Source organism: Marmota monax, unplaced genomic scaffold (genome assembly GCF_021218885.2).
Source record: "Marmota monax isolate L192 unplaced genomic scaffold, Marmota_monax_Labrador192_F-V1.1 WCK01_AAM20220418_F8-fsc00052, whole genome shotgun sequence".
In the NCBI taxonomy this organism is placed as follows: Eukaryota; Metazoa; Chordata; class Mammalia; order Rodentia; family Sciuridae; genus Marmota; species Marmota monax.
This window is the reverse complement of record NW_026693473.1, coordinates 3,028,874-3,051,125: the sequence shown is the minus strand read 5'-3', so window position 1 is coordinate 3,051,125 and position 22,252 is coordinate 3,028,874. Positions and strand designations below refer to the sequence as shown.

The window sequence follows — 22,252 nt, the reverse complement described above, 5'->3', positions numbered from 1 at the left end:
TCTCTCTTTAGGGTTCTGTAGTTTTCATTGTATAAATCTTTCACTTCTTTTGTTGATTCCCAAGTATTTTTTTTTTTTTGAGGATATTGTGAATGGGGTAGTTTTCCTCATTTCCACTTCAGAGGATTTGTCACTGATATACAAGAATACCTTTGATTTTTAGGTGTTGATTTTATATCCTGCTACTTTGCAGAATTCATTTACTAGTTCTTGAAGTTTCCTGGTGGAGTTTTTTGGGTCTTCTAGGTATAGAATAATATCGTCAGCAAATAGTGCTAATTTAAGTTCTTCTTTTCCTATATGTATTCCTTTAATTTCTTTCATCTAATTGCTCTGGCCAGTGTTTCAAAAACTTTGTTAAATAGAAGTGGTAAGAGAGGGCATCCCTCTCTTGTTCCAGATTTTAGAGGGAATGCCTTCAGTTTTTCTCCATTTAGAATGATGTTGGCCTGAGGCTTAGCGCAGATAGCCTTTACAATGTTGAACACTCCTCTATTTTTAAAAAATATTTTTAATTGTAGATGAACACAATACCTTTATTTTATTTATTTCTTTTTCTAGTGGTGCTGAGGATCAAACCCAGTGCCTCACACATGCTAGGCAAGCGCTCTACCACTGAGCTACAGCCCCAGCCCACTAAAAAGTCCTTTTTTTTTTTTTTATAAACAAGCACTCAAGGTAATTCTATGATCTTAACCTCCTTTCAAGGTACATTATCAATAAGGCTTCCATGAATGCTCTAATCAACTATAACCTTTACCTTCCTAGAGCTATTTTTAATCTATACTCTTTGTACAGCTTTTAGAGCAGGTATCCCTAAATTACATGGTAAATAATGCACTACTTATTTCCAAAATTTAAGATAGCTGTATTTTCCTGTTTATTTTAAAAATTAAATGGTCTGTTAATCTGATTTGAATGCTGAAGTTCTGAGGTTAGTGTTTATATAGCAAACTTTCCTTTTTCTACTGTATTACATATTCTAGGTGCTCAATAAGTTTTTACTAATGGAAATAAAATTATTTTGTTAATGTATAATGACTGCTTCCCAGTCCATCCTATGAAAGCATCTACAAAAGAATAAAAGGCATGCTCACCCATACAGAAAGCATTCAGAAGCAAAACAAGCTCTTATATATAAATCTACAGGGCAATGTGAGAATTGACCAAGGATCTCCACCCACTTAAAAATTAGAAAAATATTAAAAGATTTCTCAATACCTCAAAAAAACCTTATATAATACTTTGACTTAACTGAACATTTCCTTAGAAATTCCTATGTTGATAAGATGATTTATTTAATTGAACCACCTACCTTGTTTTTTTTACAGTGATGTTGCTGCTGAGTTTCTCTAGTCGACATTCTCCAGTATCATGGTTAATAATCAAAATGCATTCTTTTAAGTAAGGTTTCTTTGAACCTTTGAAAACAGTTACTGGTGTAGTTGAACCCTGTTTAAAAAGTTAATTATCATTACTTGAAATTTATAATAAAAATTCAGTTGGGATGGACTTTGAGTTCTTCTGGTACTGTATTTCTCAATCCATGTTATACTTTAAGCAACTTACAAACTTAAAATTTACTAACCTGGAACCAAAAATTAAGGTTTAAAAAGAGATGGTGAAAAAGGCTAAGTTCTCAGAGCTGCTATCATTGTGGAAAGGGAAAAGAGGTACTTACTCTAACCCTAAATATTTGTTCCACTGGTCTATAATGGGTAATAGGAATTGAATCTATTATAAACATATATTTTACATGTAAGGAAACAAGCCTTGAATTATATTTCCTATACCTCTTCTTCCTTCCTAAATTTAATTTTTAAAATCTGGTATTTTCTTAGTGGTACTTCCCTATGCAGATTAAGGAAAATAAACATTATAAAGTATAACTGTTATACACTAAACCCACTGATTAACTGTAGCATCCTTAAGAGTGAGAACTAGATATTATGTGCTTCATGACATAATTTAAGATAAAGTGCACATCATCACACATACTTTTTTCAACAAACAAAAATTCCAAAAACTCTAACTCTTATCAAAGCTCAAAGAATATAACACTGATTAAGCCTTTAGTTGTATACCTATCATTTATAAGAAATATGGTAAAGAGAGAAACAAGTTAAAAAATACTAGATGGGAGTAATTCTAACCAGTTTCTCAATAAATCATTGGAATAAAAAGGAGAAGGGACATTTATAGAATAAAAGAGGTAAGAAATACAATATGAAAATCAATATGGGAAGTAGGGCTAGGGATGTGGCTCAAGTGGTGGAGCACTCACCTAGCATACATGAGGCACTGGGTTCAATTCTCGGCACCACATAAAAATAAAAAATAAAGATATTGTGTCCACCTAAAACTAAAAAATAAATATTTTTTAAAAATCAATATGGGAATTAAAAAATTTTTTGTAGTTGTGTAGATGGACAGAATGCCTTAGGGGTGGGGGGAACAGGGGCACTCGATCACTGAGCCACAACCCCAGTCCTATATTGTGTTTTATTTAGAGACAGGGTCTCACTGGGTTGCTTAGTGCCTCACTTTTGCTGAGGCTGGCTTTGAACTTGCGATCCTTCTGCCTCAGCCTCCTGAGCTGCTGGGATTACAGGCATGCACCATTGTGCCGGCTTTATTTTTTATTTGTTTATTTTTAATGTGGTGCAAAGGATCGAACCCAGTGCCTCACACATGCTAGGCAAGCACTCTGCCAGTGAGCTACAGCCCCAAAATGTGAATCTTACTTGGATTCTAGTTAAGATATTTTAAAGACAAGTGTCTTTAAAAAAAAGGACATTTTCAAGGTTATCATGAAAACGTGAATATAGACCAAGTATTATTGTTAAGTGTGATAATATCACAGTACTTAGGGAAAGATAAGAATGTCTTCTCAGTTGAGATGCATTTAAAAAATCAAAATAAGTAATGGCATAATGTCCAGGATCTGCTTTAAAATATGCCAGGGGGAAAACATTGGTAAGGGAATAATTAGTAGTGATAAGTACATGGAAGTTCATTATACTATTCTGTCTTTAAAAATAAAAGATTTAAAGAAACCTAGACTATTACCAGTAATCTATATCTACCTTTGTGCTCCTCCCTATCTTTTGTTATGCCACCTGTAAAACTGAAGGAATTTTATGTTTATCATTCTCTTGCTTTATTCCACATATCTGTACCTCTAAGTAGAATATAGCTATCTTATTTTTGAACTTTATAAAAGTGTATTACATTTTTAAAACATTAATTATAATGATTTTATCAAATAAAATAGTACTATTAGATCAGGTGAGGAAAAGATGATTTCCAAAGACTAAAGACCTGTCATTATTAAAGCATATAATCAATAGAATTTACTAAGTGGCCACTTAAGAAATAAGTTAAGAAATAAGTTTAGTGACTGAGAATGCCGTAACTGCAGGGAGAGGAGGTAGATGAGTAACTTGTGGAAAGTGTAGAGTGAAAATGACAAAGATTTTAAAATGAGGGCTTTGTTTTGATCTCTAAGACCAGAGTGATCTAAGGAAATCAAGAATCAGAGCACACAGATGAAGACACATCTGGGCTGGCTCTAAAAGGGTTAGGCATGGAGCAATTAGCTGAATTCAGAAGCATGATCATGACAAAACAAACTGGGTCCACTTGGCTGGCAAGTTAATTTTTCACATATATTGGCTGAAAACAAGTGAGTAATATCTATCAAAATAGCAACCTAAAGATTCTCAAGTTACAGTTAGTAAGAGATTTGTGCAATGTTTTTCTTAAGGATGTTTTATTATTACCTATAATGGAAAACATTTTAGAATTACAACATATTATTGTACATTGAGCTCCTGAAGAATAAGAACTGGGTCATTAATTTTAAAAATTGTTTCCAGTGCCTATAGAAGTACCAAGACCTTTACAAATGCACATGAATGTTAAATACAAACACCACGAACAATTTCTCATCCTAGGTCACAAGTTTTCATAATCTCTGTATTTGCTTTCTATGGTTTAAACAAGTTTTACAAATCTCAACTTTCTTCCTCATTGAAATGAACACCACTAGCGTAACCTTAAGCCTTAATTTCTTCCCATTCCCTTACGGTACCAGGTAACTAAGAAATATCTGGACCATCTTTAAATAACTATTGAATACCTCCTACTATTTCCATGTTCACTGCTATTATCCAATTTCGGAACCTAATTCATTACTTCATTTAAGTTACTGTTCTTTCTCTCTTGTTCTAATTTTACTTCCTACTTTGCTGACAAGAAAATCTAATCATATTGTTCCCATGGTTAAAATATTTATGTACTTTAAAAACCTTATGCACTCAGGATAAAAACCATAATCCATAAACCTATACATGGGGTCCTTCATGGTCTTCTTATCTCCTCTCCAACATTCTCAACTTGCCACTCACTCTTCACAAACAAAGAACTACATATAATTGATTTGTGTGTGCTATAGTTTAGATCTGGAATGTCCACAAAGGCCCGTGTGTTTAAAGGCTTGTTCCCTAGACTGGCACTTCTGGAAGGTGATGGTAGAACCTTTAAGAGTGATCTCATAGGAGGTCTTCTAATCAATGGGACTCCAGTCCCACCTCTTCCTAGCCATGAGGTGACTGTTTTTTTTCTGCCATGTACTTCCACCATGATGTGCTACCCTTAGAACAAAGACCTAAAAGCAATAGGTTCACTTGATCATGAATCAAAACCTCTGAAAATGTAAGCCAAAATAAAATTTTCTCTTTATAAAAAAGTTAACTATCTCAGAGATTTATTATTGTAACAGAGAGCTAACATAGGAAATGGTACCAAGAAGTGGGGTCATTTCTGTGATTATACCTGAAAATGGTTTACAGGGGAAGTTTGGAAAAGTCTGAAGAAGCAAGCTACAAAAGTCCTAGAATGCTCTAAGTGGAGTATAATGGGTGATTCTGGTGGAGGCTCAGAAGACCAGAATGCTGACAGAAATGTGGACAGTAAAGATGATACTGGTGAGGTTGCATATGGAAATGAGGATTCTGTTGGCAGCTGGACTATAAGCCATCACTGTTAAATCTCAGTAAAGAATTTGTATGCATTTTATCCATACCCTGGGAACATGTGGGATGCATTTTGAGATGTGGTTCACCAATTTTAAGGGAACAAAAGTAATATCCTGGCTATAGCATTGGTATTACAGGCTGCTGTTAGCCTGATTTACAGTGAAAATCAGGAACAAAAAAAAAAACCAGAAATGGAAAATTTGCATTCTGGCCAGAAAAGTAGTGCAGTTAAAGATCCAGTTGAGGAGAATGCAATTGCTGAAGAGATTGGCACTGTTAAAAGTCAAATGCTTTGCACTAGGACAAAAGGAAAGAAGCTTTAAGGTATCTCAGAAATCAGCTCACCTGAACAGTAGGCCTTGTCGTTTTGGGTTTTGTTGGTATGCAGAGTCATGGGATTGTGGGTCATACAATGCTTTTTTTTTTCCTTTTTATTTATTTGTTTATTCGAATTAGGCATATATGACAGCAGAATGCATTTTGATTCATTGTACAAATGGAGCACAACTTTTCATTCCTCTGGTTGTACATGATTTAGCATCACACTATATTGGCAGTCATACATGTACTTATACATGTACCTATACATGGGGTCCTTCATGGTCTTCTTATCTCCTCTCCAACATTCTCAACTTGCCACTCACTCTTCACAAACAAAGAACTACATATAATTGATTTGTGTGTGCTATAGTTTAGATCTGGAATGTCCACAAAGGCCCATCTCATTCCACCATCTTTCCTGCCCCCACACCCCCACTCCTTCCCTCCTACCCTTTGCCCAAAGTTCCTCCATTCTTCCCTCTCCCCCCCCCCCGCCCCGCCCATTATGAATCAGCATGCAGGTATCAGAGAGAACATTCAGCCTTTGGATTTTGGGGATTGGCTTACTTCGTTAGCAGGATATTCTCCAGTTCCATCCATTTACTGGCAAATGTCATAATTTTATTCTTCTTCAGGGCTGAGTAATATTCCATTGTGTATATATACCACAGTTTCTTAATCCATTCATCTATTGAAGGGCATCTAAGTTGGTTCCAGAGTTTAGCTATAGTGAATTGAGCTGCTATAAACATTGATATAGTATGCTAATTTTAAGCCCTTTGAGTATAGACCAAGGAGTGAGATAGTTGGGTCAAATGGTGGTGCCATTCTAAGTTTTCTAAGGAATCTCCATACTGCTTTCCAGAATGGCTGCACCAATTTGCAGTGCCACCAACAATGTATGAGTGTGCCTTTTTCCCCACATCCTTACCAACACTTATTATTGGTTGTATTCTTGATAATTGCCATTTTTATCGGAGTGAAATGAAATCTTAGAGTAGTTTTGATTTGCATTTCTCTAATTACTAGAGAAATCAAACTTTTTTCATGTATTTGTTGATTGATTGTGTATCACCTTCTGAGAAGTGTCTGTTCAGTTCCTTAGCCCAATTATTGATTGGGTTTTTTTGGTGTTACGCTTTTTGAGTTCTTTATATATCCTGGAAATTAGTGTTCTATCTGATGTTCATGTAGTAAAGATGTTCTCCTACTCTCCTTTGCTGAGAAGCTTTTTAGTTTGAATCCATCCATTTATTAATTCTTCATTTTTATTTCTTATGCTTTAGGAATCTGGTTAAGGAATTCAGAACCTAATCTAACATGATGAAGATTTGGGCCTACTTTGTCTTCTATTAGGAGCAGGGTCTCTGGTTTAATTCCTAGGTCCTGGATCCACTTTGAGTTGAGTTTTGTGCATGGTGAGAGATAGGAGTTTAATTTCATTTTGCTGCATATGGATTTCTAGTTTTCCCAGGACTATTTGTTGAAGAGGTTATCTTTATACCAATGTATGTTTTCAGTGCCTTTGTCTAATATGAGGTAATTTTATTTATGTGGGTTTGTCTCTGTGTCTTCCATTCTATATCAAATTGGTCTACATGTCTATTTTGGTGCCAGTACCATGCTGTTTCTGTTACTATAGCTCTGTAGTATAGTTTAAGGTTTGGTATTGCGATGCCTCCTGCTTCATTCTTCTTGCTAAGGATTGCTTTGGATGTTCTGGGTCTCTTATTTTTCCAAATGAATTTCATGATTGCTTTTTCTATTTTCATGAGGAATATCATTGGGATTTTAATAGGAACAGCATTAAATCTGCATAATGCTTTTGGTAGTATGGCCATTTTGATGATATTAATTATATCTAAGAACATGGGAAATCCTTTCCATCACCTAAGGTCTTCTTCAATTTCTTTCTTTAGTGTTCTGTAGTTTTCATTGTATAGGTCTTCCACTACTTTTGTTAGATTGATTCCCAAGTATTTTTTTTATTTTTTGAGGCTATTGTGAATGGGGTAATTTTCCTAATTTCTCTTTCAGAGGGGTTATCACTGATATATAGAAATGCATTTGATTTATGGGTATTGATTTTATATCCTGCTACCTTGCTGAATTCATTTATTAATTCTAGAAGTTTTCTGGTGCAGTTTTTTGGATCCTGTAAGTATAGAATCATGTCAGTGGCAAATAATGATAGTTTGAGTTCTTCTTTTCCTATCCTTTAATTTCTTTCATATAATTGCTCTGGCTAATGTTTCAAGGACTATGTTGAATAGGAGTGGTGAGAGAGGGCATCCCTGTCTTGTTCCAGTTTTTAGAGGGAACACTTTTGGCATGCAGAATCAAGAGTCATGGAGTTGTGGGTCATAGAATCTTCCACTGATTTAAAGGAAAGCTTGGGAATCTCCAAGCTGTGTGTGGAAGAATCTCAGTCCCTGAAAGGACCGAGTTATTTATATATATGTAACTTTAAATGATAAGACTATACTGTATAAAAATGTAAACTGTAAGCTCTAGATACTCTTGACATGAAGATATTCTGCAATGTATTGTTATGTTGGCAAAACACGGGTGTTTAGCCAAGGTAGAAGGGAAGGGCAGTGGAAGGGGGAAGGAAAAAGTCTTATTACTAAGGGACAATAAAAGTATTCAAAAAAATATCAATTAGCAGAAATAGAGAAAAAGAGGAAAAATAGTGGAGGAGCTTCGTTTTCATATAAAAACAGAATTACTTGCCTGATTATGAATACTGGGATAGGAATAATAATAGTCCCAAAGTAAGGGAGAAAAAAAAGAAAAAAGAGATACTTTGTGAAACTAATAAAGAATTAAGAAGTTAAGATGACAGAAATGATAAAAATCAATTATATATCAGGAGCTGAGGGAACAGTTGAGTGGTAGAGCACCTATTTAGCATGTGAAAGGTCTTGAGTTCAATCCCCAACACAAATAAATAAATAAAATATAACGAGGCTAAGTAAGATGATATCTCAGTAAGATCTTCTGGTGATTTTCCCCCATAGACACACCAAGTTGAACAGCTACTCACACACAAAACTACTTTAACAAAAGCTAAGGAAATCAGGTGAGAAACCAAACACCTGCTCTTTTTAATTTCTATTTTTAGTTGTAGATGGATACAATGCCTTTATCTTATACATTTTTTTTTAAATGTGGTGCTGAGGATCAAACCCCCAGTGCCTCACACATGCTAGGCAAGTGTTCTACCACTGAGCCACAACCCCAGCCCCATGCACCTACTTTCAATAAAACAAAATGAAAAGACATATTGAAATCAGGAAGGAAAGAGTTGCTTATATCACCCTATCCCTTAACTTCAAGAGTGCAGTACGGAGAAGAGAGAGAGAGACCTCCTAATTGGGAGAGGAAAGAAAATTAAGTCTAGGCCTTCAACTTGAAACTCAGTTAACAGACCAGCTATGATGAAGCACAGTGCGAGGCAAAGCCCCACAATCCTCACCTCCAGGACAATATCCACAGACTGAGCTGCTGGAACTATGTTAGGCTAAGTAGCTGACTGCCTCCCCGACTGCTACTCCACCCTATAGCAACAGAGCAAAGAGCAGGACTCCATCCACTAGAAAACAGAGCACAAAAGATAGCACAGGGCTTTGTCTTGGAGCCCAGTGCCAGGTTCCTCCATGGTGAGACCTTGTACTAGGCAGAAACTGAAGTCCCCATTTGTAAGCCAGAGCTCAGAGGCAGAGCCTCTAGATTGGCTTCAGCAGTAGGCAAAGACCTTCGTGCTGTTGGGGCAGTTCTGAGTTTTTGATACATTGCTTCCAGCCTTGGAGTGAACCTGGGACACATGTACCCTCATCCTAAGACTGTACAGTCCCTTGCAACTTTGAGACTTGGGTATGACCCAGCTTAGTACAAGTCTTGGTGGCTAACAGACTGTTTCAACCACTCATCCCCCCAACCTTGGGCAGCACATCAGTGGTCACAGATGGGGCTCTAGGCTGTGCAGGTCCTTGTGGTTGTGAGACTCAAGTACAAACCAGCTTAGCCATCAGGGACAAGGGACTGCTTTCACCAACATGACCCCAAACTTGTGAAGTACAGAGTGATGTAAAACCCTATTCCCTGTGCAGGGGATGTAGGGGAGGAAGAACAGGGTAGCAAGCAGATTTTGTCCTGGAACTTAGTGCTAGGCTGGTGCAACCTAATACTGGTGATATTCTAAAGGCTGTGGAACAGCCCTAGCATCAGAGGAAGACATGCTCCAGTCCACTGGACTTCTTCTCCAGCTAGCATCACCTGGTAACCATCTTGGTCCACAAGTCTACCTTAGCAACAGGGAGCCCATAGCAGTGTGGATCCAGCGTTGCGCTGTTCTTGGCAGAGTGTAGGGTCAGGGTGAGATACAGCTTGGCAGCACTGGTGTCCACAGGTGTGACACAGGAGCCTGGGGCTGGTCCATCAATGTTGACACTTTCTAGAGCTGGGCAGAATGCTGCAGAGTTGATCACAGGCTGTGAACTGTGAATGAGGCATCCAGACCTACCTTGGCCCTAGGTTGAGGCTTGTGGACCCAAACTAGTACTTCACGGTACTCTCCTGATTCTTTCTGAACAACATACCAACACTGTATTTGGGACAAAACTGGGTTTAGACTGCCCTCTGGTATTCCCTGAAAATATGGATCTGAGTGCCACCTAGTGCTGAAATATTAAAAATGAATACAGGTGCAGAGAAAATAGGCAACCTGTTTAGAATTTCTGAAAAGATAGGCACAAATAAGTCAGATTAGGAAAACTGATTCTTCAATGCCCAGGTGACATCATAAGCCAACGAGTATCACAGTTTTCAATAAACCATGACCACACCTAGAACTCATAATCTGGTGACAGAAACCAACCAGATAGTAATCAGTATGGGAGAACTCTCAGAGAATTTAAAATATTTAAAATGGCTGTTATAAGGAAATTCAATGAGCTTAAAGAAATTAGAGAAACATTTCAATGCTCTAAAAGAGAAACCTAATGAAGAGATAGAAGCAATTTGTCAAACAATAAAGCAAAATTTTAAGCTGATACACTCAGTAAAACTAAAAATGCTATAGAAGGCATCAATAGCAGGACAGATCAAACAGATTAAATTCCCCAATTAAAGGACATACAGTGGTAAAATAGAACCCAACGATATGGTGTTAATGAGAACTACTTTCCCTCTAAGAATACACATGGATTGAAAATGTTCAACAACTCTAGGAATTAGAGAAATGCAAATCAAAACTAAGATTTCATATCACTCCAGTCAGAATGGCAGCTATTAAGAATACAAACAACAATAAATGTTGGTGACTGATATAAGGAGGCTGATTCATAGAGGAGTAGGGAAGGGGAGCATGGGAGGAATAGATGAATTTTAGACAGGGCGGAGGGGTGGGAGGGAAAGGTAGAGGGCAGGGGATTAGCAAGGATGGTGGAATGTGATGGACATCATTATCCAAAGTATATGTATAAAGACACAATTGGTGTCAACATTCTTTATATACAATCAGAGATGTGAAAAGTAGTGCTGTATATGTGCAATAAGAATTGTAATGCATTCCATTGTCATTTATTTTTTTAAAAATCAATTAAAAAAAGTGTTGGTGAGGATCTGGGGAAAAAGGCACCTTCATACATTACTGGTGAGACTGCAAATTGGTGCAGCCAATATGGAAAGCAGTATGAAGAGTCCTTGGAAAACTTGGAATGGAACCACCATTTGACCCAGCTATCCCACTCCTTGGTTTATACTCAAAGGACTTGAAAACAGCATACTATAGTAAAGCAGCCACATCAATGTTTATAGCAGCACATTTCACAATAGCTAAATGGTGAAACCAACCTAGATGCCCTTCAGGAGATAAATGGATAAAGAAAATGTGGTATATACACACAACAGAATATTATTCAGCCTTCAAGAATTTGAAATTATGGCATTTGCCAGTAAATGGATGGAACTGGAAAATATTATGCTAAGCAAAATAAGCCAATCCCAAAGAACCAAAGGCTAAATGTTTTCTCTAATATGCAAATGCTAATTCACAATAAGCCAGGGGATAGACATATTTTGGACTGCATAGAGGGGAGTAAAGGGAGGGGAGGGGTAGTGGGGTAGGAAGGATAGTAGAATGAATCAGACATTATTACCCTATGTGTATATATGATTACATTACCCGTGTAACATGACATCATGTACAACCAGACAAATGAGAAGTTATACTCCATTTATGTGTGATGTGTCAAAATGCATTCTACTGTCATGTATAACTAATTAGAATAAAAATATATAAAAATAAAAAGGATATTGTGCAATGATAAAATACACAATTTAAAAATGTAACCAACAAGATATTAGAATACGATGCTGGTCCTAAAGTAGGCTAAAGTCTCAATAATGTGGTGGAGCTATTTCCCCATGTGTGCTAAGTAAACCTAATGAAGGGAACCAGACCAGGTTCATCTTGAAAGGGGTTTTGCCTAAGAATGTTGTCTAGTATGACACAGTAGCACATCATACTTGTAAAACCCTCATAAGCCCAGGGTTTGAGAATTAAATTTATAAACAGTCAAGAAAGTTATAAGAAATGCACTGCCTGCATAATAAGAGAGATAGTAGCAAGTTTCCAGTGGACATATTCATGTAAGTCCCACAAAAGTACTCCACAAAGTGAAGAGTCAGAATTGAAAATAAGCCAATCTCAGAAGTGTAAATGACAAATTATTAACTGTTGAGTAAAGTGAAACTTTTCAAATTTGAAATTTTGAATTTATAACAACCATCTATAGAGAACTGTCTGTAGGAGAAAGATATTTGTAAATGCCCATTATTTAACCAGCCTAACAGTTTTCATTTTTATTAATTTCTTCTATTCTGTAACAGCAAAGAAATTAGAAATTAGAAAAGAAATTGGAATTAGAAAATCTACCCTACAAAGAACCACCAGAATCTGAAGGACTCTACTGTGCTTTCTAGGCTACCACGATGATGAAAGCAAGTTCATAAAGAAAATACAAGAATCTAAATGCTTCCAATTAATAATTATTACATTTCCATATAATATCCACAGAATTAAAGATGCTAAAAAAAGTAAACCTCTTATTCACTTAAAGAAGTTCTTTAAAAGAAGGGGAAAACACTCTCACAAAGGTAATTTCCATTCTTATTTATAATTGTTCAAGTACTATATACTCAGCAAAAATATATTTGCTCTTAGCATGGCAATTTGAACAATTCTCTTTCAACTGTCTAAATGAGTTACAGAAAAAAAGTTCAAATTAAATTATAGTGCATATTAGGTCCTTTATTAATCTGATTCCTAAATACCTTTCTATCTTCATCCCTTTTGACCTGGCCATAGAGGGATGTATAAGTAGTTCTTCAAATATTTTCTTTTGTTGCTGTCTCTTGGTCCATGTCTTTTTCTTTTCTCTAAAATGTCTTTCCCTCTTTCCTTCAACTGAGTAAGTTCAATTCACCTTCAAGATTCAGTGTATCCTGATGTCTCCTCCTCCTCCTTTGGTAGGGTTACCTTTCTTTTGTGCTCCTATAATATTCTATGTATATTAGAGACAGGGTCTCACTGAGTTGCTTAGCACCTCACTGCTGCTGAGGCTGGCTTTGAACTCTGGATCTTCCTGCCTCAGTCTCTAGAGCCACTGGGACAGAAATTTACAGTGTTTCATCTTGAAAATATATGCCCCCTATATAACTGTCATTTCTTTAAAAGAGATATTTCAATTGAGACCCTAACCAAACACATAGTAGATGAAACTCTAGATAAAGCAGAATAAGTGTAAATAAAAAAGAATCATACACGTAAGACTAATATAAGTTAATAAGAATCCTCATTTGCTAGGAGAGAAAAAGTAATGTAAGGAATGAGGATGAGAGGACTACAATTTAAGAAAACAATATTCTACATGCAAAGAAGAATCCAATTAAATTTTTTTCTGCAAACCAACCATAGTTGAACAATAAAAATGCAGTTCCAAACAACAGGCTAATAGTTCTTAATGTCAACATAAGGCTTTTCAGTAAATTTTAAAATTAAGTGACTGTTTTAGACTATTCTTCAATAAAGATCATGAAGCAAATAAGCCTTAGATTGCAGAATAAATTTCCAAACTATTTTAGAAATACCAGAATGTGAGCATTTTTATAAGATAATAATACAAAGGTTAATTTATCTACAACATTTCAAACTGAATTGACTTTTCATTTCTTTCAGATCCTATAGGAGCAAATGAGGAATATTCAATAAGAAACCCACTCCCCATTTAATTAGCCTTAGGAAAACCTTCAGCAGCAGCAACTAATACAGTCTGACATCAGTGGGTTCTCAATAAGTGGTGTTGGCTGATAAAAGAAAGAAAAAGACAGCAGACTAGAGGACAGACAGCTTGCTATACCTCTAACCATGACAAACCATCTCACTGATACACAAAAGAAAATGTGGATGGACCAGCACAAAAACCACTCCTACTAAAAAATTAAAACAAACAAAAACAATCTCAAAACTCCAGGATTTTCTTTATATATTATAGTAAAAAGTTACAGTCTTTGTTTTCTCTGAGGATTGATAAAGTTAGTATAGAAGAACAAAAAACCCCTGAATACTAGGAAATTTCCCTGAAGGCAGATGGGCGTGAGGTAGAAGGAAGAAGAAGGAAATTGGGAAATTATTCTGGATCCCTGCAGTGAGTCCAAGACTTTCCAGTTTAGGAGTCAATTTGAGATCAGAAAGATTATTGGGTGTGGCACCAATCCAGGTCAGCGATGAAGGGCAAAATAACTGCCACAAGGAGGTCTACTTCCAGAATCAACTACTGTGGCTTTGAAGCAGCTGAGGAAGATCAGACTTCACAGGACTGCACCTGGACCCACAGCCCTCATGACTATTCTGCTATGTATTTAAATCCCTGCTATGTATTTAAAAACTGACCATGGGAAGAAAATAGAATAAGGATAAAAAGGCTAAGGGTAGCTTTGTGGGTGTGGATGATGCTGAGGGTTGTTCTTCAGCTAGTCCTGATGATGATGACAGTAATGAAAGCAATAATATAGTATAGTGCTCAGATTGGAACTGAGGTCAGGACCAGAGGTAGAGTCAGGCCAAACCTAGACAAATCAGGATGTCTAGAAACAGGCTTCCCCTAGTTCAGATGACATTATTTTGTCCCCTCAAGAACTACAGAAATTTGCTTTGGTTGAGATGTCTTAAAAGTCTCATATTCTTATAGAAGCATTACTTGCTCTAGATAATAATGCTGCTTATATATTTAACAGATATTATTTGTGATCCAAGATTCTCCCAACTATTGCAAAGATTCTCAATATTCAGGATCTGTTGTTAAAGAATTTAACATTCTAAATAACAAGTGTGAATGCCAAAAATTAGTGCACGCTTAAGATACACAAGAATCAAGTGTGTTATGACACATCACTTCTCACTTGAAATCATCTGTACAGCTGGCTGGACTAAGATTGCTTATGAATAAGATTGTTAATAATGAGTAACCATATATGCTTGATAATTCCATTTCAAACTTTTTTCATTTATTTTCGGTCAGAAATGAAGAAACTAAACTTTAGCTTTTGGAAGTCTTTTTAAATTTGGCTGAAAATCCAGCAATGACTATAGAACTACTCAGGGGCCAATCTTCACTGGGTTCCCTCTTTAATGAGAAACAGAACAAAAATATTATTCTAAAAGTTCTGGTCATTTTTGAGAATGCAAATGATAATTTTAAATAAGAAGAAAATGAATCTACCAGAATCAATTCAGTGAAGGTTCACTTTTATTTTATTCTTAAAAGAATTTCAAGTGTGGACTGATAAGGTATTGGGAATAAAAAGGCACCATGATTGCTTGGTGAAAGTAAAAGTCAGACAATTCACAATCAAACTGGGTATGTATATGTTCCCAAAGAGCTAGAAGTAACTTCTCGGCGTTGTACTTTAGAAACAACATATATTATAAATGATTCCTTTGCTCCACCTCGCTTATATGGTAAAGAAATTCTTTCAGTCACTGATTTTGAATAATGGACACCATGTTGTATTATCAGTGCTGAATATTTAAACAAGTTGGTCTTTGGGTTTAAGCTGGGTAAATGAACGTCACTGAACACATGTTTGTTGCTTTTTATCTTCCTGCCTAGCTTGAACTATTTCTACCATTTTCTCTGCATAAACGACAGTGAATCAATTTGTAATAAGTAAGCTCTCTTTTGTTGTTTGCATTGTTTTCATTTGTGTATCATCAATGAAGTTGTGTGTTAATGCTGAAAAGAAAAATAAGGGGAAAAAATGAAATTTCTAACTCAAGGACTATGAAAAACAGACCATACCACAAAGGATTTGTATTTTAATGCAAATAGTATTTGATAGTTATGGATATATCTAGAAATTTTAAAGCAGACAAAATTTTTGTTTAAGGTCTCCGTGACCTGGTCACTTTCTTTTTCAACCTTTTCCCCACACTAAGGTTAAGTATCCCTAACCTGAAAATTTAAAATCCAAAATGCTCCAAAATAAAAAAAAAAAAAAAAAAAAAAAAAAAACTTTGAGTGCCAACATGACACCACAAGTAGAAAATTCACTACACTATGAAACTTTGTTTCGTATGCAAAAATTATTACAAATATTGTCTAAAATTACCTTCAACTTGTATATAGATGCATATAGAACTGAATGAATTTCACATTTAGTCTTGAGTCCCATTCTTAGGATATTTCATTATATACATGCAAATTTTATAAAATTAAAAAAAAAATCAGAAATCAGAAACAATTCTGGTTCTAAGCAATTCAGGTAAGAGATATTCCCTATACTGCTAAAAGCCCTCCAAAACTACAAATCTAATCATATTACTTTCTCTGCTTAAAAACCCCTAATGGTTCCCGAATGGCTATGGGATAAAGTTTAAATTCTACATCACAACATAAAAGATACTCACAATCTCATCCCAACCTATCTTTCACATTTCTATTCTTGCACTTTTCATTATACAATGATTTACTACACAAAGTCCACAAATTCCTTGTTCTTTCAAAGCATTAGAGCCTTTCACATGTTGTTCTGTTTGAGTAAATATTATACCCCCTTTCTGCTTGTTAAAATCCCCCTTTAAAGCTCAAGTCAATTAATGTTTTCTTTGTGAAGTCTTTCAAAAGTCTATCAGAGAGTATTTGACTCAACCTATATGCTTGCACAGAATTTTTTATATGCCCTTAACTTATAACACTAATTTTTTTTTTTTTGGTACCAACTCAGGGGTGCTTAACTACTGAGTAACATCCCCAGCCCTTTTTTGTATTTTATTTAGAGACAAGGTCTCACTGAGTTGCTTAGGACCTTGCTAAGTTGCTGAGACTGGCTTTGAACTCGCAATCCTCTAGCCTCAGCATACCAAGCTGCTGGATTTACAGGCATGCACCACCACCTCCAACCAACACTAGATGGTTTTGTGTCTGTCTGTTATATCAAATTAGAACTAGAAGGCAAGAGACAAGTTGTTATCCCTAGTTAAGAATATAAAACATAGCTCATAATAGAAATTAAATGAATATTTGCTTAGACCACCAATTTTTTCAAATCATTTGCTATGATAATTCTTACAAGTATTAAATAGATAAAGATATTTTAAGATTATTTCACCCAAAATAGTTTAAAATATCTTTTGTTGCCTTGCTGTGCTTATTAACTACTTTAACTAACCATCATTACATAAATGTGCAATTATTTTCATTTAAATTCACTGAAAATCCTGCAAAAAAGATCCTTTTAGTCAATCTAAAAAAATACTTACTTCTATATTTGGCAGAGTTATTGTCACCTGTTCACCTTTGCCAACTTCAAGGTCTCCTTCACAAGAAGTGTCAATAGAAGCAGGTTTGAAATCATCTAAAATTAGATACAAATATTGATTTTTTTAAGATAGAGCAATAATACCTTGATCTCAAAAATATGAGCATATTCTAATGCAGTAATCAGTTTTCAAAAGCCAGTAATTAAAATGGTTTAGAAAGGTATTACTATTACAAATTAGCAAAATACACCTGAGTTTATTTCTGTATGCTTAATTCTGAGGAAAAAAAAGAAACAGCTATACTCTTAAAATATTATTTATTAAACAATGATAGAAACATTTTTAGACTAAAATAAACTAGTCTAAGATTTTCTGCTGAAAGCTAAATAATTTCAGGACTGGAGTTGTGGCTCAGTGGTTCAGCGCTTGCCTAGCACATATGAGGCACTGGGTTAGCGCCTCAGCATCACATAAAAACAAACAAACAAACAAATAAATAAGGGTATTGTGTCCATCTACAACTAAAAATAATCTTATTTTAAAAAGCTAAATAATTTCAGTGTTGCCTAAAAGATGATATAAGTAGAATATTTTTAATTTTCAGTCTTTTTCCCTCATAACATTTTCTTAAACTACTTTTGGTCCCTACTACTACTTGTATAGCAGAATAAAATGAATGAACACACAGCAAAGTATTCATGGGAAACTTCAAAAAAGAAAAAGCAATCTTTTTAGTTTAGTGCTTTATGTTTTTCATGGATTAAAGGATGTTGAAATTTAACCAAATCTTCCACTTCAGAAGAGTCTAAAATAAATTTTAAATGTGAATTAAATCATGGTTCAAATGATGCCATTAAAATCTATTACCTGGAGGGAATTTAGGATACTGAGCTATCACAAGCTAAACAAATTTAAAACCTCTAAGATATGAAAGCTATAAAAAATTATACCAATATATATCAATAACTATAATAATTTTGATATATAATTTCTCAGGTTATAATGTGTTTATTTAACACTTTATTAAAATTAGCATACATACAAAATAGAAAATAAACAATGAACTTGATGAACTTTTACAAAATAACAAGTGTAAAACTACCAACCAGATTAAAAAAAAATAGAACATGGCAATGCAGCTCAGTGATACAGCACCAACAGAACATGACCAGCCCATAGATTTATCTTTATGTTAAACAGATTTATCTTTATGTTAACAATGTTACATAACAAAGTTTGATAGGTGAAAGTCTAAATTCAAAGTAATGGATATCCATTACTATGGTGGGTAGATCTTGGGAAAGGAGAAATTTTAATATTCATAAAATCAACACTGCTAATAAACAAAAGACTGGCCTTGCTTTACAATGACAACTACAGTGGCTAACATTTTTAGAACACTTACTATGAGCCAGACATTATGCTTCATACTTCATATTTAACTTTTTAAATAGGAAGTGATTACTCTGAAAAAAAAAAAAAAAAAGAAATCCATCCCTCTAGCCCTTAAACAAACATAAATGAATATAAAAATTCACACCATCTTTATAACAGATATTCTTCATACTGCTTTAATTCAAAACTGAATACATGCAAAATTATTTTTTTAAAATCTCAATGTTTATCCCTATATTTTAAGAAACAGATATAAAAACAACATAAGCAATATGAAAACTGTGAGGTTGGTTTATAATATCCCTAGAAGGTACAACTGAGAAATCAAAGGATAAAGATTAAGCTGAAAATAAACTAAAGAGTTTGTTAGTAGTGGCAAGTTCAGTGAGAAAGATGAAAGCAGAGTGAAGGTGTTAAGTTTTAGATGCTTGAATGAGGGTTTGGACAGAGAGAAATAAATGTTAATGTCAACTGATGCGAAGACAGTGATATTGAAGAAAAATTAGAATGGAACTTGAGTATCAAAGAGATGAGAAAGTAGAAAGCAGATATCATAAAAACCTAAGAAAATGAACACCAATACAAAACAAAACAATGATAATAGCTATTATGTATGAAGCAATTTTAAAAGTTTTTCCTAATCACTTTGATCTTTTAGCTTCCCAACAATTCTGTAAAGTAGCGAATATCCCTATATAACAGATAAAGGAAATGGGAGGTGGAAGAAATGAAGTCCCTGCCCATGATGATGCAACTAATATTTACTAAAGGTAGAATATGGAAGCACAAAACCAGTTAAAATAAAAAGATGAGAGGTTAGCTAAGATATATCAACAGGTAGATAAGAAAACTTCAATTTTGAGCTACCATATATTATTTGTGAATCTAAAGTGAGAACCAAAGTTCTTTTATAAAGATATGTACAATGGAGATGCCACTCAAATCTCTCACTATTTATATATATATCTTTCCTTATTTATAAATATCATCATGCCTTATGTGAGCACCTATGGTAATGGGCTTTTTTTGGTCTTCAATTTTCTAATTTTAACTCCTTCAAGGTCTTCTCATCAATCTATATATTCCTCTACCTCCTTCATCACTCACATCTAGTCCTATATTTTCTTTCATAATTCTTTCAGAGTCATCCCCTTCCATTCCTGCTAAAGACAAACTAATTTTCAGTTGACTAAAGGCTAAACAACTACAGCCTGTCCTGCTTTTCTCTGCATTTTTGTGCTATTAGAATTTGAATCCTATTTCAAAGTTCCTTCTTCCTTGAAGTCATTTCCTACTATTCAGAATCCCAAATTCCTTTCCCCTCCTGAAGCATTTACAATGCCATTCACCAAAATCTAATATAAACTACCTGGTATTATTTACTTCTTTGTGGACATGTCTATTGGGTTGTAATTTTTTTTTAAAGAACAGAAATGTGGTTTTTGCACAGTATTTTTAACATAATGGCTGTATGAAAGATCCTTGTAGTTGACTTGGGTTCATGTTGCTCATGCCTCTCTAAAAGACATCCAAACTTATTTTAAGTAAATATAAAGTGCTAAATTATGTGTAAAATATATGTTTTCTCATTATTTCCTATGGACCATATTCATGTATATTTCAAGATTTTATTGTTTCAGTGTAGATTCTGCCATATTCCTCTGTTCTTTTCACTAGTACACTTCTGTTCTCACAGAGTGCACACACTACTTAATATGTGACAGAGAATTCTCTATGATAATAAATGTGTAAGACATTAGTAATGGCAACCTAGATAAAACCATAGCCCTCTGACTTTCAATCTTTTTCTGAAATGACAAAAGGAAAATACAAAGAGAGATGACTGTCATTTAACTACAGCTAAATGATGCTGTAGAGAAGCCGGTCAGGTAACCCAAATGGTAAAGCAGACCTGTGGGAACCACAATGACCTAAAGAATGAATAAGCCCAATCTTAGAAGGTAATTACACTGTGCTCCAGCCAACTGCTGCCAAGAAGAGATATGGACTTGATGATTGCCAGGTCACCTTCTGTTTTTTTTTTTTTTTAAAGAGGTAGAAATCTAGTTAAAAAAAAAAAAACTGCCAAAATGGCTTTATTTGAAATGAATAGCAGATTAATGTTCAGTTATGCAGTAAAATCATTTTTAAAATATATAAAAAAGAGAAATGATCATTAACCTATCTAGATGGTAAAAATAAGAAGACATAAAAGACATAATTAACAAGGATAATTAAATAGAAAGATTTTTAGTTTTTGCATCTTTGAGTTAAAATGTTATTGTTTTAATGAAATACTTGGTAAAATATTTATTTTACCATGATAAAAATCAGTACTCATTCTAAAATCAGCATATTTAGTGGTATAAATGTATAAATATGGTCTCCAGGCTTTTAGATCAAAAATTAACAATAAAGTGACATAAGAGGTATAATTTTAAATAATATTTCCTCTTTTATATTTTAATCCCTTTGCCAAACATCAATTAGGTCAAGGAGGAAATTAGGAACATAATAATATCCTATGGGGAAAAAACTGGAAATCTTGATTTTTATATAAAAGACCCTGATTTTTTAGGCATTCGCAATTAATTCAAGACAAAACATATAGCTATGAGGGCCAAACAAAGTATAATCTGTTAATCTTAACCTCTGTTTTAGGGTTTTATTAAGAAGTATTTTTTTTCAATTTATTATCACTTTTATTTTCACAATAAATCTTTGAATGGAATACTCTCACCACATTTTACCAATGGGAAACACCTTTAAATTAATGAAGCTACGAAATGATCAAGTTAGGAACTCAAACCACATATTCTATCCATTCATATGACATGGCCTTTTTGTCTTATATCCACAGTTTTGTGCTTAGGGGGTGTTAGGGGATATGAGATAGTCATAAATCCCTATGAGAATTTGATAAAAATTATAAACCATTTACTTTTCCCTTCCATATAAAAATACATTTGAGAACATACCTATCAAAGACTGTATAATTTCAAGGAGTTCACAGCCTTCTGCAGCTTGTATAGAATGAGATTAACTGCAAAAGACAGAAATGTACTCAAAAGATCTTTAGCTTTACTTAACAATAAGCATGAATTTATTAATCAATAAGTCTACCACAACTATTCTGGACCAATTTATAATTCTAATTATCCTACAGTTATACAGTTAAAATGTTCCACTTTTTAGTACTGCCTTTTCTTTGCCTTCAAACATGTTATTTTTTTTAAGTAAACAACTTTTCAATTTCAAAGGGTTACATATATAGTTCTAGAATTAAAGAATTTGTTGAACAATTTCATGTTCATGCTTTCCATATGCTCTAAATATCAAATGTATTCTCTAAATTGACTAAATAACTTACTTTTTAGTTCTTACTTTGAGAATCCTATCATCAATTCTACCATCGATCTATTCTCTCTGGATTTCCTTTATCTATGTTAGAATCTTCAGGTTTCAAATATAATTACTATAGTTGTGAAGAACAGGAAAACATTTTCTACTTTGTCTTTAACACTTCTCTGTTTTGGCTATAGCATCATATAATGTCAACATTTTCATAAAAGAACATACAATTATTATTGTCAGTTTATTTCTTACAATTTGAACTAATTCAACTAACTCCAAAACCCATACTCTGTCCCATATTCCATCCAAAGCAAATAAT

General features: G+C 34.3%; 1 protein-coding gene and 1 pseudogene across 4 annotated transcripts in view; one reads left to right on the top strand and one right to left on the bottom strand.

Annotated features, from left to right (window-relative positions):
• Nucleotides 1-22,252, bottom strand: part of Eaf2 (ELL associated factor 2) — a 42,713-nt gene that overhangs the window by 17,664 nt on the left and 2,797 nt on the right. Inside the window, exons 1-3 of one of the 4 annotated variants that reach the window (XM_046458000.1) lie at nt 21,558-21,576; nt 17,185-17,279; nt 1,316-1,452 (exon numbers count right to left, since the gene is read on the bottom strand). Coding sequence is in view for 1 of the 4 variants with exons in the window: in XM_046457997.2 (XP_046313953.1) it covers nt 1,316-1,452; nt 17,185-17,279 (232 nt within the window). In the remaining 3 variants the exon portion in view is untranslated. Of the gene's footprint in view, nt 1-1,315; nt 1,453-17,184; nt 17,280-18,589; nt 18,607-21,557; nt 21,623-22,252 lie in introns of those variants that run through there. The other 3 variants (XM_046457997.2, XM_046457998.2, XM_058583492.1) reach the window with 3 other exon arrangements.
• LOC124101820 (armadillo repeat-containing X-linked protein 3-like) lies at nt 14,306-15,917 on the top strand (annotated as a pseudogene).